The sequence below is a fragment of the Teleopsis dalmanni genome, chromosome 2 (assembly GCF_002237135.1).
Source record: "Teleopsis dalmanni isolate 2A chromosome 2, ASM223713v2, whole genome shotgun sequence".
Classification (NCBI taxonomy): Eukaryota; Metazoa; Arthropoda; class Insecta; order Diptera; family Diopsidae; genus Teleopsis; species Teleopsis dalmanni.
This window is the reverse complement of record NC_051847.1, coordinates 67,513,654-67,527,645: the sequence shown is the minus strand read 5'-3', so window position 1 is coordinate 67,527,645 and position 13,992 is coordinate 67,513,654. Positions and strand designations below refer to the sequence as shown.

The 13,992-nt window shown below is 32.1% G+C and overlaps 3 protein-coding genes across 3 annotated transcripts in view; 1 reads left to right on the top strand and 2 right to left on the bottom strand.

The window, feature by feature from the left end:
• Positions 1-214: 214 nt before the first annotated feature.
• On the top strand, positions 215-3,736 carry LOC119674766. The gene has a single exon (XM_038085923.1). The coding sequence runs from the start codon at positions 215-217 to the stop codon at positions 3,734-3,736; it is 3,522 nt and encodes a 1,173-aa protein (XP_037941851.1).
• Positions 3,737-4,273: 537 nt separating this feature from the next.
• Positions 4,274-5,245, bottom strand: LOC119684992 (ATP-dependent DNA helicase pif1-like). The gene has a single exon (XM_038099159.1). The coding sequence runs from the start codon at positions 5,135-5,137 to the stop codon at positions 4,325-4,327; it is 813 nt and encodes a 270-aa protein (XP_037955087.1). The 5' UTR covers positions 5,138-5,245; the 3' UTR covers positions 4,274-4,324.
• A 1,072-nt stretch (positions 5,246-6,317) lies between these two features.
• The window catches only part of LOC119674765 (tyrosine-protein kinase Src42A-like), a 23,530-nt gene continuing 15,855 nt past the window's right edge, over positions 6,318-13,992 (bottom strand). The window contains exon 3 of the mRNA XM_038085922.1: positions 6,318-6,374. Coding sequence (XP_037941850.1) covers positions 6,318-6,374 — 57 coding nt within the window. The remainder of the gene's footprint in view (positions 6,375-13,992) is intronic.

Below are 13,992 nucleotides of genomic sequence, written 5' to 3'. Positions count from 1 at the left end.
AAATACGAAAACAACATACACAACCATATCAGGCATAGGGGATTCTACACTTGAAACAAACAAGGTTGTTGAGCTATTTACAAAATCGCACTCAGGCGATTATTCAACTTCATGCACTGCGATCGTTACAACAACTATCACAGATCCTCAACCAAACTTTAACGTAAACATTTCAGATTGGTCAATTCCAAACAACATCACCTTAGCTGATCCGATGTTTTTCAAATCACAGAGAATCGATGTGTTACTAGGTGGCGGCTTATTTTTTAACTTATTGTGTATTGGACAAATTCGTCTGGAAAATAATTTTATGTTACAGAAGACAAGGCTGGGTTGGATAGCATCAGGTGGCGGTATTATTCCAAAATACAATCACTCATTTTCGTTAGCTATAGCTAAGAAATCAACCACTGAATTGGAATTTGAAAATGAAAAATCGTTAAATGAAATTGTAAAAAGGTTTTGGGAAATAGAAAATTGTTTTGACGCGCACTCTTCGCTAACAGACGAAGACGCATATTGCGAAACCCATTTCAAACAAAATTTTACTCGGTTAGATTCTGGTAAATATTCTGTTTTACTTCCTAAGCAGCGTAATATCGACTCACTCGGAGATTCTTATAATCATGCACTTCAACGATTTCACAGTTTAGAAAGAAAGTTGCAACGTAATGCTGATTTAAAAACTCAATATGTTGATTTTATTAATGAGTATATAAATTTAAAGCACATGTCACCAGCACAATTACCATCAGGTGTTCCAACGTGTTTTTTACCTCATCATTGTGTGCTAAAAAATGAAAGTACAACTACAAAATTGCGTGTGGTTTTCGATGGGTCAGCTAAAACATCCACCGGATTTTCTCTTAATGATCTGCTGATGTCTGGACCTACAATTCAATCCACACTCTTTGAATTAATTATTCGATTCCGATATTTTAAAATTGCTCTTTGTGGAGATATCTGTAAAATGTATCGATGCGTGCGTGTTACACATCCCGATGAATATCTTCAGTGCATTTTGTGGAGAAGTAATCTCGATGATGACGTAAAGGTATTCAAATTGGACACTGTGACATATGGAACAAGGCCAGCTGCATTTTTAGCTATTCGAGCAATGCATCAGCTGGCTCGCGATGAAGAGAAATCATACCCATTGGGTTCTAAAATCGTTCTCAGAGATTTTTATGTAGATGATTTAATGTCAGGCGGCGACACCGTGGATGAAGTAATCAACATTAGAAGGCAAACTACTGAATTATTAAAAAAGGGTGGTTTCCAGATCAGAAAATGGTGTTCCAATAATCCAAGAGTATTGTGTGGTATCGCTGAATCCGAACGTGTACAATTATTGAAATTTAAAGATGGTTCTGATATTACTAAAGCATTAGGTTTAGTATGGGATCCAAACCACGACAATTTTTTATTTTCATTTACTCCAGTGGTAGGTAGCCAGCAAATTAACAAACGTACTGTTCTCTCAACTATAGCCCGTTTTTATGATCCAATCGGATTAATTGGACCTATCATCACCAAGGCTAAAATTTTCATGCAAACCTTATGGAAACACAAATTGCATTGGGATGAGAGTCTACCACAAGCATTATACTCAGCATGGATTGAACTTCGCTCTCAACTTACAATTATCAGCAGTTTTAAATTCCCTCGTTATGTTTTAATGCCTAATTCTAAAGTGCAGATACATGGTTTCTGTGATGCCAGTCTGAGTGCTTATGGTGCATGTATATATATCAGGTGTGAGCGCTCGGGTGCATTTGATTCGCATCTACTATGCTCCAAATCAAAGGTTGCACCACTAAAGACACTTACAGTTCCCAAGCTAGAACTTTCAGCTGCTCTACTTTTATCGGAACTCATTGATATGGTCGTCAAAACTATAAATTTTACATGCGATTTTCATTGCTGGTCAGACTCAATGGTGGTATTATCTTGGATACGTGAACAACCGTCCAATTTTAACGTTTTTGTCTCTAATAGAATTAGCAAAATTCAAACTCTTACCTGTGGCATGAATTGGCATCATGTACCAACTTCTATGAATCCTGCAGATATCTTATCAAGAGGAGCAGCGCCAGATGAACTTTTAGCCTCAACACTTTGGACACAAGGACCTGAGTTTTTAAGAACATCGCATTTACATTGGCCCCAAAATACTGTTTTCGTAGCAGAATTACCTGAACGACGCAGGAGAGTTTTAATAACTACATGTCAGCAAGATTTAACGCTATCCTGTAAATTCGCTAACTCATTTAATAAAATGCAGATAGTTTTCGCATATATTTATCGATTCGTGTCACTCAAACATAAAGAGACCATAAGGAAAACTGGCCAACTTGATCCTCAGGATATTGAAAGGGGTACAAAATTAATGATTTTAAACATACAACAAACTCATTTCGCTGCTGAATACAAAATATTAAAAAAAAGAGGAAATGTTAATAGTTCAAGTAAACTTTACTCCCTCAATCCTTTTATTGATTCATTTGGAGTAATTCGTGTAGGTGGTCGACTAAAACATTCATTACTAAGTTTCGAGGCTCGCCATCCAATGATACTTCCAAAAGCTCATGTTATCACAAACGCAATGATAACCTATTTTCATCAGAAGAATTTGCACGCCGGGCCACAAAGTCTGCTCGCCACAATTCGTTTGCAATATTGGCCAATTGGTGGTCGAAAAACTATAACACGCGTTATCAACAAATGTGTTCGTTGTTTTCGACTTAAGCAAAAACATGTCGAATATATAATGGGAGATCTACCGCGCGACAGAGTGCAACCAAATAGAGTATTCCACACTACTGGTATCGACTTCTGCGGTCCCTTCTATTATAAATCTGAAGTGCGAACCAGACCTCCAGTAAAATGCTACATCTGTTTATTCGTTTGTTTTTCGACGAAGGCTGTACATTTAGAAGTGGTAAAAGATCTAACTACATCATCGTTCTTAGCTGCTTTGAAACGTTTTACTTGTATTCGTGGAAATCCCAAAATAATTTGGTCTGACAATGCCACGAATTTCGTTGGTGCAAGGAACGAGTTGGCTGAAGTAAAACAATTGTTCGAAAGTAGCCAACATCTTAAAAATATTCATCAGCATTGTCTAAGCGATGGCATAGAATGGAAATTTATACCACCTAGATCTCCACACTTTGGTGGTCTCTGGGAGGCTGCCATAAAATCTGCAAAGCGTTTGTTTTACAGCACTGTTGGACTTTCAATCTTATCATTTGAAGAATTACGCACACTCGCATGCCAGTTATCGGCAGTGCTTAATTCTCGCCCTCTTTGTTCTATTTCAGAAAATCCAGACGATTTAGAAGTCCTCACACCAGCTCATTTTTTGGTGGGTGGTCCGCTAATATCAATATCTGAGCCCAACCTTACCACGTCTGACTTCTCTCGCTTAGACAGATGGCAACGAGTTAATTATATGCTACAAATATTTTGGAAAAGGTGGAGTGTCAACTACCTCACCCTATTGCAAGAGCGTAGCAAATGGCGCTCACCTGCAGCAAATGTTCGTGTTGGAGATATAGTACTAATACATGAAGACAATGTTCCACCTCTTAAATGGCATTTAGGCCGCATCACCAGCATAATATGCGGATCTGACAATGTGGCTCGAGTGGCGGAAATACGCACGAATATAGGAATTATCAAACGTGCAGTAAGGAAGGTGGCAGTTCTTCCAATAGACGATAAATATGTTTAAAGTCTGAGCCTTTCAACCGGGGGAGGATGTTTAGAGTAGTAATAATTATTTTTAACATTGTTTTACACTGCAACACTGTTTGTTTGAAAGGTGATTTGCATTTCATTTTTGCTTTATTAAATCTTTGTTCTTGCTTTTTTGCCTTTTATGCTTTGTATCAAAATTTGCAACTCTCTCTTACCGGTTGATCGTTGGCGAAGACGCACGCATTTTGTTTCACTCGTTTATAAACTTTCAAATTTTGTAAAATAAATAAGAATGTACATTTATATAAAATATTATCATTTCGAAACAATATATAAATAAATAATTACAAAGTGATAAAAAATATTATCATATCAAAACAATACATTTACATATATATATATTATATTTAGTACTAGGTGACCCCGCGAACTTCGTACCGCGTAACAGTCAATAAATGTTATATTAAATTATAGGTAAACTATATTTAGAAATTTATTAACGTAATAAAATGAATACAAAAAATTTATTGTATTCAATAGTTTATTAGGATATTGATACATAATTAATTATTTTAATGGTCTGTCAGCAAGAACTTATGGGTTGCACTCCGATTGATTCTCTTCAATAAAGAACCTTGTGATATACGATATTTTTTGTTTTTTTATCAGGCGCAAGAACAAATAAAGCAGATGGTTTGCCTACACGTGAACATACCACGTACAATTGACCATGTGAAAAACATGCATTTTCTAGATTCAGACCACAAACACTAAAGGATTGGCCTTGTGATTTATTTATAGTCATAGCGAATGCAAGCCGAATAGGAAATTGAATTCGTTTAAACTCAAAGGGCATATCGATTAAGATCATTGGAATCCTCGGAATGAGAACTTCATCACTTTTGAATTTTCCTTTGAGTATCATTGCGTGAATCACATTGGCCATCAGTTTTGTTATCACTAAACGCGTTCCATTGCATAGTTTTGGTTGGTTTAGATTTCGAAGCATAATGACTACCGAGCCAATCTTTAATTGTAAATTGTGCGGTGGTAAGCCAGGCACATCCAAGGAGTTCAAAAATTCAGTTGGATAGTTGGTAGCTTCTTCTTCGTTTGTTACACAGTCAATAGATTTGAATGTATGCAGAGTACCAACGATTTGATTTTGAATTACAAAGCTTAAGTCATTCACATCTTTGTTCTTAGCTGTCAAAATTGCTCGCTCACTCAACCATTTTTTGTTTTTATGATTATCAATGATGTTCGGAAATACTTCATTGATGAGTTCGTCTTTTGATGACACGAAATTGCAAAAATTTGATGGAAATGCAATTAATCCGCTCGATTCTTCAACAGCTACACGGCCATTACCGATTAACAGCAATTGCTTGGAGAACTCTTCAGCAGATGTATCGTTTACCAATGCAACTCTCATGTTTGTTACCAGCTGAAGTTTCTTCACATAGCGCCAAAGATTTGATGATTTAAGGCAAGCATTTATTTCGTCGGCAGCAGTCGATTTTGGAATGACTGGGAGTGTTTGGCGAAAATCGTCAGACAGTAAAATCATTGCACCTTCAAAACATCTCGAGTCATTGCGAAGATCTTTCAATATTCTGTCAAGTGCTTCCAATGCGCGTTTGTGCGCCATTGTGCATTCGTCCCAGATGATGATTTTAAATGCTACTAAAACTTTAGCCATTGCAGAATGCTTCGCAATATTACATATCGGTTGCTCGGTAGTTTGAAGGCTTAACGGCAATTTTAACGCTGAATGAGCCGTACGGCATCCTTCTAACAATGTAGCCGCTATTCCAGAAGAAGCAACTGCTACCGCAATGTCGGAATATCGCGCGAACAGTGGCCAAAATTAATGACATGAGGAATGTTTTACCAGTTCCACCGGGGGCGTCCAGGAAAAAAAGCCACCATTTTCTTCTTCAATCGCTTTCATTAATGTTAAACTTCCTTCTGTTGCGGATTCAATAGAGGTACATTAGTTTGAACTGATTGGTCTAATTCATGTCGATCATATTCACGTTCACGTTCCAATTCTCGATTAAATACGTTATTTATTCCACGATCAGGAGCTGGCATTCCTAATCTGACTAACAAACTACCGCAGGTATGGTAACATATGTCTTCGATCAAGAGCAAAGCCTGATTATGCATTTCATCATTCACCTCAAGATCGAGATTTTTTGAACTAACACGAATTCTATGTAAAATGTCTTCTGACATGTTATCCTTATATTTGTTCCACAGGTCAAGTGGATTCGATGGATCTTGACAATAATATTTATTATTATATTTGGATTTATCTATTTGAAATTCAAATATGAAATATTGAAAAAAAAAAATTTAAAAAAGAAATCAATATCGCTCAACTGTCAACTGTTCAACAGTTGGAAACAGATTTACCAAATTTATTATTTTGCTAAATTAGTAGATTTTTCACATTTTATAATGTATTCTGCTATTCTGATCGGGCGATTCCAACACAATCAAATAATTAAATCGTTTCAGACCTTCTTGAGTTATGATGTTGTACAGCTAACACGAACTTTCTTTTATGTATCAGAGATCAATTACTCTGGGTTGCATAAAAATGTGGTTTATAATTGTCTGAGTTTATCCAAATAACCAGAAATCAACTGACCAACAAGTAACCACTGTAAGTTGATTAAATATAAAATATTTTTTTTTTACATTTAAATAAAAAAATTTATGTAAAAATTATTTTTATAACTTTTAGCATAAATCACTTTCAATCAAATATAATTGGCATTTGGTATTTGGCCGCTAACGAAATTGAAATCCAATTTTTTGTTCAATGCAACAGTTAATCTGTCCGGAGTCTATTTGCGGCCCTGCTGAGTTTTGGTTTGCCCGGGTGAAATTACATTAAATTTCATTGATTCTGTGATTAACACGGTTCACGCGCTGGCATGGAGCAATTTTAAGCCCCGAACAATGGAGCGCTTATACCGCCTACATAACTCCAATATTCCACAGATTCACTTATGCAGGATTTATTTTTTAATGCAGGAACATACATATGTGATTAAACATATTTTATGTGTTTATTATAGAAAAATATGTGTAAAAATATGGCGGCACTGTCAGATTCATAAGCAGTTAATACACCGAGTTAATTTGTGTTTATAGTATATTCTGTGGATATTAATTTTTAATTATTTGCATATCAAATTTATTGCCAATATTAAAAAATGACTTGGTTGGCAGGGTGTTCACATGAAGTCCTATCATAAGGACTGTTATCAATAACGCATAAAATTGCAAATATTTTTGCAATTTCAATTATAAATCATTATAACTCATAATTAAATTTTTTGCTTAAATGTTCCTGCGGCAATTCACTTTGTGGAATACTGATAAAAATCTTTCGCTTCATAATCATGGACTAAAAGAGTATGTAATATTATTAAATATAATCAATTGAGTAAATTATTTAAAAAAGTAAATATAATCAGATTTAATGTTTCATTCGTAGTAATTAAAAAAACTTTTTGTTTTTTAATTTATTACATATTAAAATCGCTTAATTGTCGATTAAAATAAAAGAATTTTGTTACATTGTGAAAGGAAATTAATATTTATAATCTCTTTTACATCACCAAAGAGATAATAAATAGTTTATTGTGTATATGTGTGGAAACGCTGTTGAGAGTAACACATATATCTAAAATAAGAAATAAGTTAACAGTGAACTGGCTTACGCTAGAGCGGGATACTGAGATCATCTCAGTATCCCGTACAGTTTATAAAATGTATATTGCATATATTATATGACTTTAATACTTAGTTTTCAAAAGAAACTGTTATGGAATCATTGTCCATTGTGTTCTATCTTATGCGTATATCTAAAACCGAATAAACATTAACAGTAAACTGAAAATATTGAGATCATGACAGATCTTTTTACTGTGAGCTAACCATAACTGAGCAGAATATACTTAGCGTATGAAGTCAGATTGTCAACTGTTTGGTTTTTCTGATATCAGAGGATAGTGATGATATAATTTCTGTATTAATTTAGTTTTTAAATGAGACTTTGAGTTTTGGAATCGTTGTTCATAGTTACATGTATATCTAAAACAACATATAAATTCATATTGAAGTGGCTTCCACCGGAGCGAAATATTGAAGCCATTTCAGAGTTTTTTACTATAACCATAACTAAATAGAAGACAATCAGCGAATGAAATCAGATTGTCATTTGTTGGGAATTTACTGATATCAGAAAAGTTATCTAAAAAAATTACTCTTGGCATCTTATTTTCTGCCTAATCCAGATCAGAGGCAGGCAGTCACATAAAGAGTGATTACACGCTTTATGTGTCTGCAAGAATACTCGTAACCGATATCAATCTCAGAAAACCCCTTAACTCTGTTCTACTAAGGAGGGATAGTCATTTGTTCGACAGTTACTCGTAGTGTTGCTTCAATAGTGATTTCTTTAGTTTACAATCTATTTTTTTAACAGGGATTTAGTTGTGGATCAACTTATAGGTACATTTAACTAAGTATAATTTGAAATCTATGGCTTACTTTTGTCATAAAAGTAAAAGTTGTATAAGTCATTTGAGTATATAATTAAGCACTGTTTGTAATCCAAAAAAAAAAAATTTTTTTGACTTAATATACGCGGATTTTCGTTTTTTACAACTTTTTCTTTTTAGGATGGTAGTATTGTCGCTGTGTCTATTTTTAGATTTAGTAGAATTAATAGAGACTTTATAATAATCTTATAAAATATTATTCTATTCAAACTACAGGCCTTTCAGTTTATATCCACGCAAGTTTTTCGAAGCTAAAATATTCCTGAACTTGCATATTTTAGAATATTTTTGTTTCGGTATTAGTCGATATTGAATCAGAAGTTGGACTTATCAATGAAGAAAATTTTGCAGTCTAAAGTGCAATTATGACGAAAATGATAATCGTTTATTTCTGCATAATAATTTCTTGACCAATTGTGAACCTAATAACACCATTAATTTTTTGTTACATAAATCTCATAAATCCGAGTTTTTTGGAAACTCGGGTATGAGTTGTATTTAGTACCATCGATTGAGGAAGTGGGTCTATTAGCGCAAAATATTCACTATATTAGAAAAATTACGCTTATTATGTAAATTAAGAATTTTCATAAAATTTAATATGTTTTTAAAATTGGAAATAATAATCGTTCATCTCATTAGAAAAAAAATTATATTAGCTAAATTTACACAAAAACCACAAATTTCAACATAAAGCTTATGAAAAATAGAAATAAGTAAAATATTTCCATAAAACTTAATGAACCCTGAAGAATGGACTACGGAAGCAGAATTTGGTATGATTGATATATATACTTTCACTACATTTCATTCACATAAGTTCATTTAATCTTGATACCATTACGTCCGTAATCATGGTCTAATCATGGCTTAATCATGGCTCATTGTTGCCTACTATGTGATTGCTTGATTGCTGTTAAGTGTGTGGATTTTGGCTTGGTTTTTCATACATTTTTTATTTATTTTTTTTGATTTGTTAGTAATTTGAATGTTTAAAGAGTTTCATTTAAGTTGCATTCTTAAAAACCAAAAGTACTCCTAAGTATCACTTAACCTCATAAAGTATTAAGAACAACGCAACGTAAGTATGCTACCGCAAGCGACTTACGACATTTAAACACATGACAGGAAGTTTGATCATAAACATTTGCAGTAGGAAAACACATTTCAACTGAAAATGCAAGCGAATGCGATAAAGTTTAATGCAAATGTAGCACATTGAGATTTGGTCTAACCGCAAGTTAAGCCAAAATATATAAATTCAGCACGTAAGGAGAATGCATGGTAAACAAAATTTTCCAGTAACCCAAGCCCATAACACTCGTATGCACACCAGTGCCAAATTTATATGTGACCATAACTCAGGACTCTTGCATTTTGGGTTAAGGAGTGGGAAGCTGAAAATGTGCATTTGTGTATTTATGAAATTTGACTTTAAATCTCAATCTCCATCTCAAGACAATTGTATGCATACATTTTATGCGACTGTGGGGAGTTTTCTGTCAACACCTACAACGACTTGCACTGCCGGCTGAATGTGTATAGTGTCGTGCAAAAGATAAGATACAAAAGCTTTGACTGTTTGACAAATTCCTTTGAAAGCACAGGTATCGAGTATTTGTTCTGGGGCATTTTGTGGTAGAGTTGAAGTATATAAATTGGACTGTCTGTGCCACTGTGAAGTGTGGACAGATTGTAATTTTATGTTGGTTAGTGTTTTATTATCTTAAGAAAGGCGACAGGATGCTGAGTGTTTATGTTTTGTTCGCTAAGAACATAAACCGTGAGCTTCACAGTTATTGAAACTATAAACACTTATATAGAAGCATTCTTGTGTAGGAATTCGATTGAAATTACAAGAAATTTTAAAACTCTATCAATTATACATGTAGGAGTTCGTAAAATTAAATGCAACCCTTCAACACTTTTGTTGTAACGGCTGTGTTGAAAAGCGTACTCCATTTAGTAGTGCTCACAGTAGCATAGGATAAATTTTGAAATATTATAATATATTTGGATAATAAAGTTATACTACATAGACATGTTGTACATTCTGTTTATCGATTTTATAATCTCTCTGATTTTTTGACACACGCGATTCTATAATGTTCATTTTGAGGGATTGCGTTTCAATTATATGGAGGTTGTGGTAGAAAAATCCACGAAAAAAAATTGAAAGCCATAGTTTCATCATTCTTCGAAAAATGTATAAAGGATTGGAGCCACTACTGATGTAGTATGTATTTTGAAGGTGCAGCTCTTAGTGGTTCTCATATCGTTCGCTAGATATCTCCCACAATGAATATCTACTAATGTAGATTTGATTTATTGTGTGTTATAACATGCAAATCTCAAGTGATAGTTGGATACTCTTTGGTTTTATTTTTTCTCGGGTAAAAACAAAAACTGGGAAGGCAGTCGCATTAAATTATTTAATTAAAAGTCACAAAGTATATAAGTACATAAAGCCTTATAGCACACTTTCGAAAAAATACTTTCTGAATTTAATTAATTATTACAAATTTATTTTTATATTTAAGCATATGTTTTGTATTTTTATATTAATAAATTAAGCATATTTATTTATTTTTGAATTTCAATGCATGAAAAGAAATGAGCAAACTAATAAAATGCTTTTATAAAGCATTTAAGTTACAATATTTCGTACTTTTTTTTACATACGAAATTATAGTATATAAGTAGTTATTGATTTTAATGGTAACGTGAAAGAATATTACTTTAATATAAGCTATAGGAAACATTATAAAAATAATGATAATCCTGAATCTGATGCTCTAATGTTTTGTTACTAATAAGAATAGAGGTGAAAAAAACTATGTCTATAAAACATATCATTTCTCTTTAATATAGTTAAAATTGTATAATAGTTTATATGAAGGGTATTTCCCCTATTGTTTTAATATATGATATATATGTTGATATCTCCATGTATGGGAATACTAACCCAACTACGTGGAATGAATATGTGTTTGAAAGGTGAACTTTCAGATAGCATTTATGGTGATAGCAGTTACTCAATTCCATGCTCATATTAAAATTAATATTTATTTGAAAATTAGTGAAATATTAAAACTAATATTATGAAATGCCATACTTTATTACTATAAAAAAGATGAAACTATTGAAAAAACAAGTCTAGAAATTTGAGTTCGGATGACTCTTCATAAATGACTTTAAGCATTGAGTAAAAATATTATAGAGTCACAATGACTCAATTTTTAAATTTTCAGCAACAGGCACGGGAGGGCGGAGTGAAGATATTTCTTCTTTCTGCGCTGCTGCTAGATCGGTCGCGCTTATGCTTGTTCTTTCTTAAAATTTTACTATTGATGACTGAAGGACAAAAATGAAAACAAAAAACAGATTTGCTTGTTACGAATGCAGGCAGTACAAGAAAACAGTCAAATTAGTTTTTGGTGTAATTATTTGTTTTTGCAATTAATGCTTGGCACTAGCAAGCAGTACGTAAAAATTTCATGCATTTAATATCACTTCATAATGCAAATAAGAGAAACATCCCTACTTGTTTGGAAGTTTACTGATCTACATATATATATGTATGTGTATAAATGTATATTTATAAACATATGTATTTGGAAGAATATGAATATTTTTTGATCTTATTTTAGGAACATTTGAAGCAAATGCAACCAATTTCAATTTTTTGTTTTAATCAGGTATAATAACAGTTATATTATTATAATATTATAGTATAATATTATAGTATAATATTGAATGTTATATTAGTATTAGCTAAAATAAGATAATTGTATGTAATTGACCGTGTGTGAGTTCGAGTAATTGAAAGTAAATTGAGGAAAATAGTAAATTATGTCCGTATGGCAGTGAATGTTGGTATTTACCAGAATTTCGAGTGTGGTAAATTAGGTAAATTAGGTATTACCATTGGTAACTTTTTATAAGATATATAATAAAAAAATAAATAATTTTGAAAACTTTTAACATAAGTGCAGTGCAAAAAAACCCTAGGAAATTTTAGTTTACTTTACCATAATTTACCGAGTTGGTTTATTGGGGCCTGCAGACTTCATCGAATTGAATTGCTGGGCTTTATTCTGCTTATATTACTTCGTAAGCAATTCCTTTGTATGGTAGAGAAAGTGAAATCGACTAAGGCATAAATTGTTATATGACCTTATATTACAAATTTGCCCTAATACAGGCTTAATAACATCTATTTATAATTTATTTATTACCATAACTACTTACTTTATTTATTTATTTTGTTCAAAATACATAGTTTAAGTGAATTAATTTTAAGATAGTTATTAATAAACATGTGTTAATAAATATGTATAAACATGTAAATATTAATATTTATTACGTAGAAACTTTCGCTATTTTTTATAGTTATTCACGGGATATTGATCAATTAATTAACAAAGCAGTTTATACATATAAACAATAAAAAATAATGTATCATATATATATCTAATAACGGGAAGAACTAACAAATGTGTTCTCTTATTGGTGGTGGTATTCCTCTATTCCTGAGCGTTGTTTGTTGTCGTTTTGTCATTGGGCCTTGTTGTGGTAGGATTTTAGGCAGGTTTAGGAGTATTTTCGGAAAATCTTCTGCAGGTTGTTTTCTTTCTTCTTTGTTACCATTCTATTTTCCAATTATTTATGTGTGATAATATATTTTTTTATCATTTATATGCAAAAAAACTTTTTGTCGATAATACTAATGTATGTATATTAATATAAAAAACTAAAATTCTTCAAATTCTTGAGGACGAAATAGAGAACAAATAATAAAAAAAAAAATTTGAAATAGTAAAAAAAATCTCTTTTCTATATTATTTTTCTTAAACAAAATTTCTTCGTTAACATGGACTAGGCCTCCTGGGCACACAATGTAAAAAAAACGCGCGATGCATTATACCTCAATGGTCTAGTAACTATAAATGATTATGCAGTTATTTAAATAAATCCCCATTTCTCGGCAATTATTCGCTTGCAAAAGCTAATAGTCGATACACTTGTACCCCTTGTACTGATGTTTCGTTTATATTTATTCAGTATCTTTTAAGTGCATATATATGTAAAATAGCGTTAATTATTCAAACTGCCATATAAACTGAAGGTTTAATCTTAAATCGATTTCTATATAATTTTATTGTAATACATTTGGCAAAGCTAAATCATACAATTTTTAAAAAATGTTTTACGAATTATTGGTAATAATTTTATATACATGTGTTCTTATGATTGTATTACTTCCTAAGATTTAATATAAATATTATGTAAATGCGATAAAATTGAAAATCCATACTTAATAACAATTAATTACGAAAACAATTATAATTCTTTCTTCAAATGCCATCATAATGAAAAATTGTTTCAATGCTGCAAATAAAATTTTGACATCTCTTGCCCCCGAAATTACATACAAAAATATCAATGTCCATATGTTCATATTTAAACACAAAGCAAGTAGGCATGAATGAATATAAAATAGCGAATAATTCATTTTACTACTTACATTATAATTCAAGAAAGCAATAACAACACCTCAAAGAGCAAAAGGAGAAAAAAACACAAAAAAAAAATATAAAAATTTCTTGAACCTATGAAGCAGAGAATATTGCAAAATCTTCTTTGGTATGAAGCAAAAACGACTGAAGCGACGTCGGCAGAGATTTGAGTGATTTGGGTACCCAGT

Coding starts and splice junctions, on each gene's coding strand:
- LOC119674766 (XM_038085923.1), top strand. CDS start 215: ATGTTTTTCAAATCACAGAGAATCGATGTGTTACTAGGTGGCGGCTTA.
- LOC119684992 (XM_038099159.1), bottom strand. CDS start 5,137: ATGAGAGTTGCATTGGTAAACGATACATCTGCTGAAGAGTTCTCCAAG.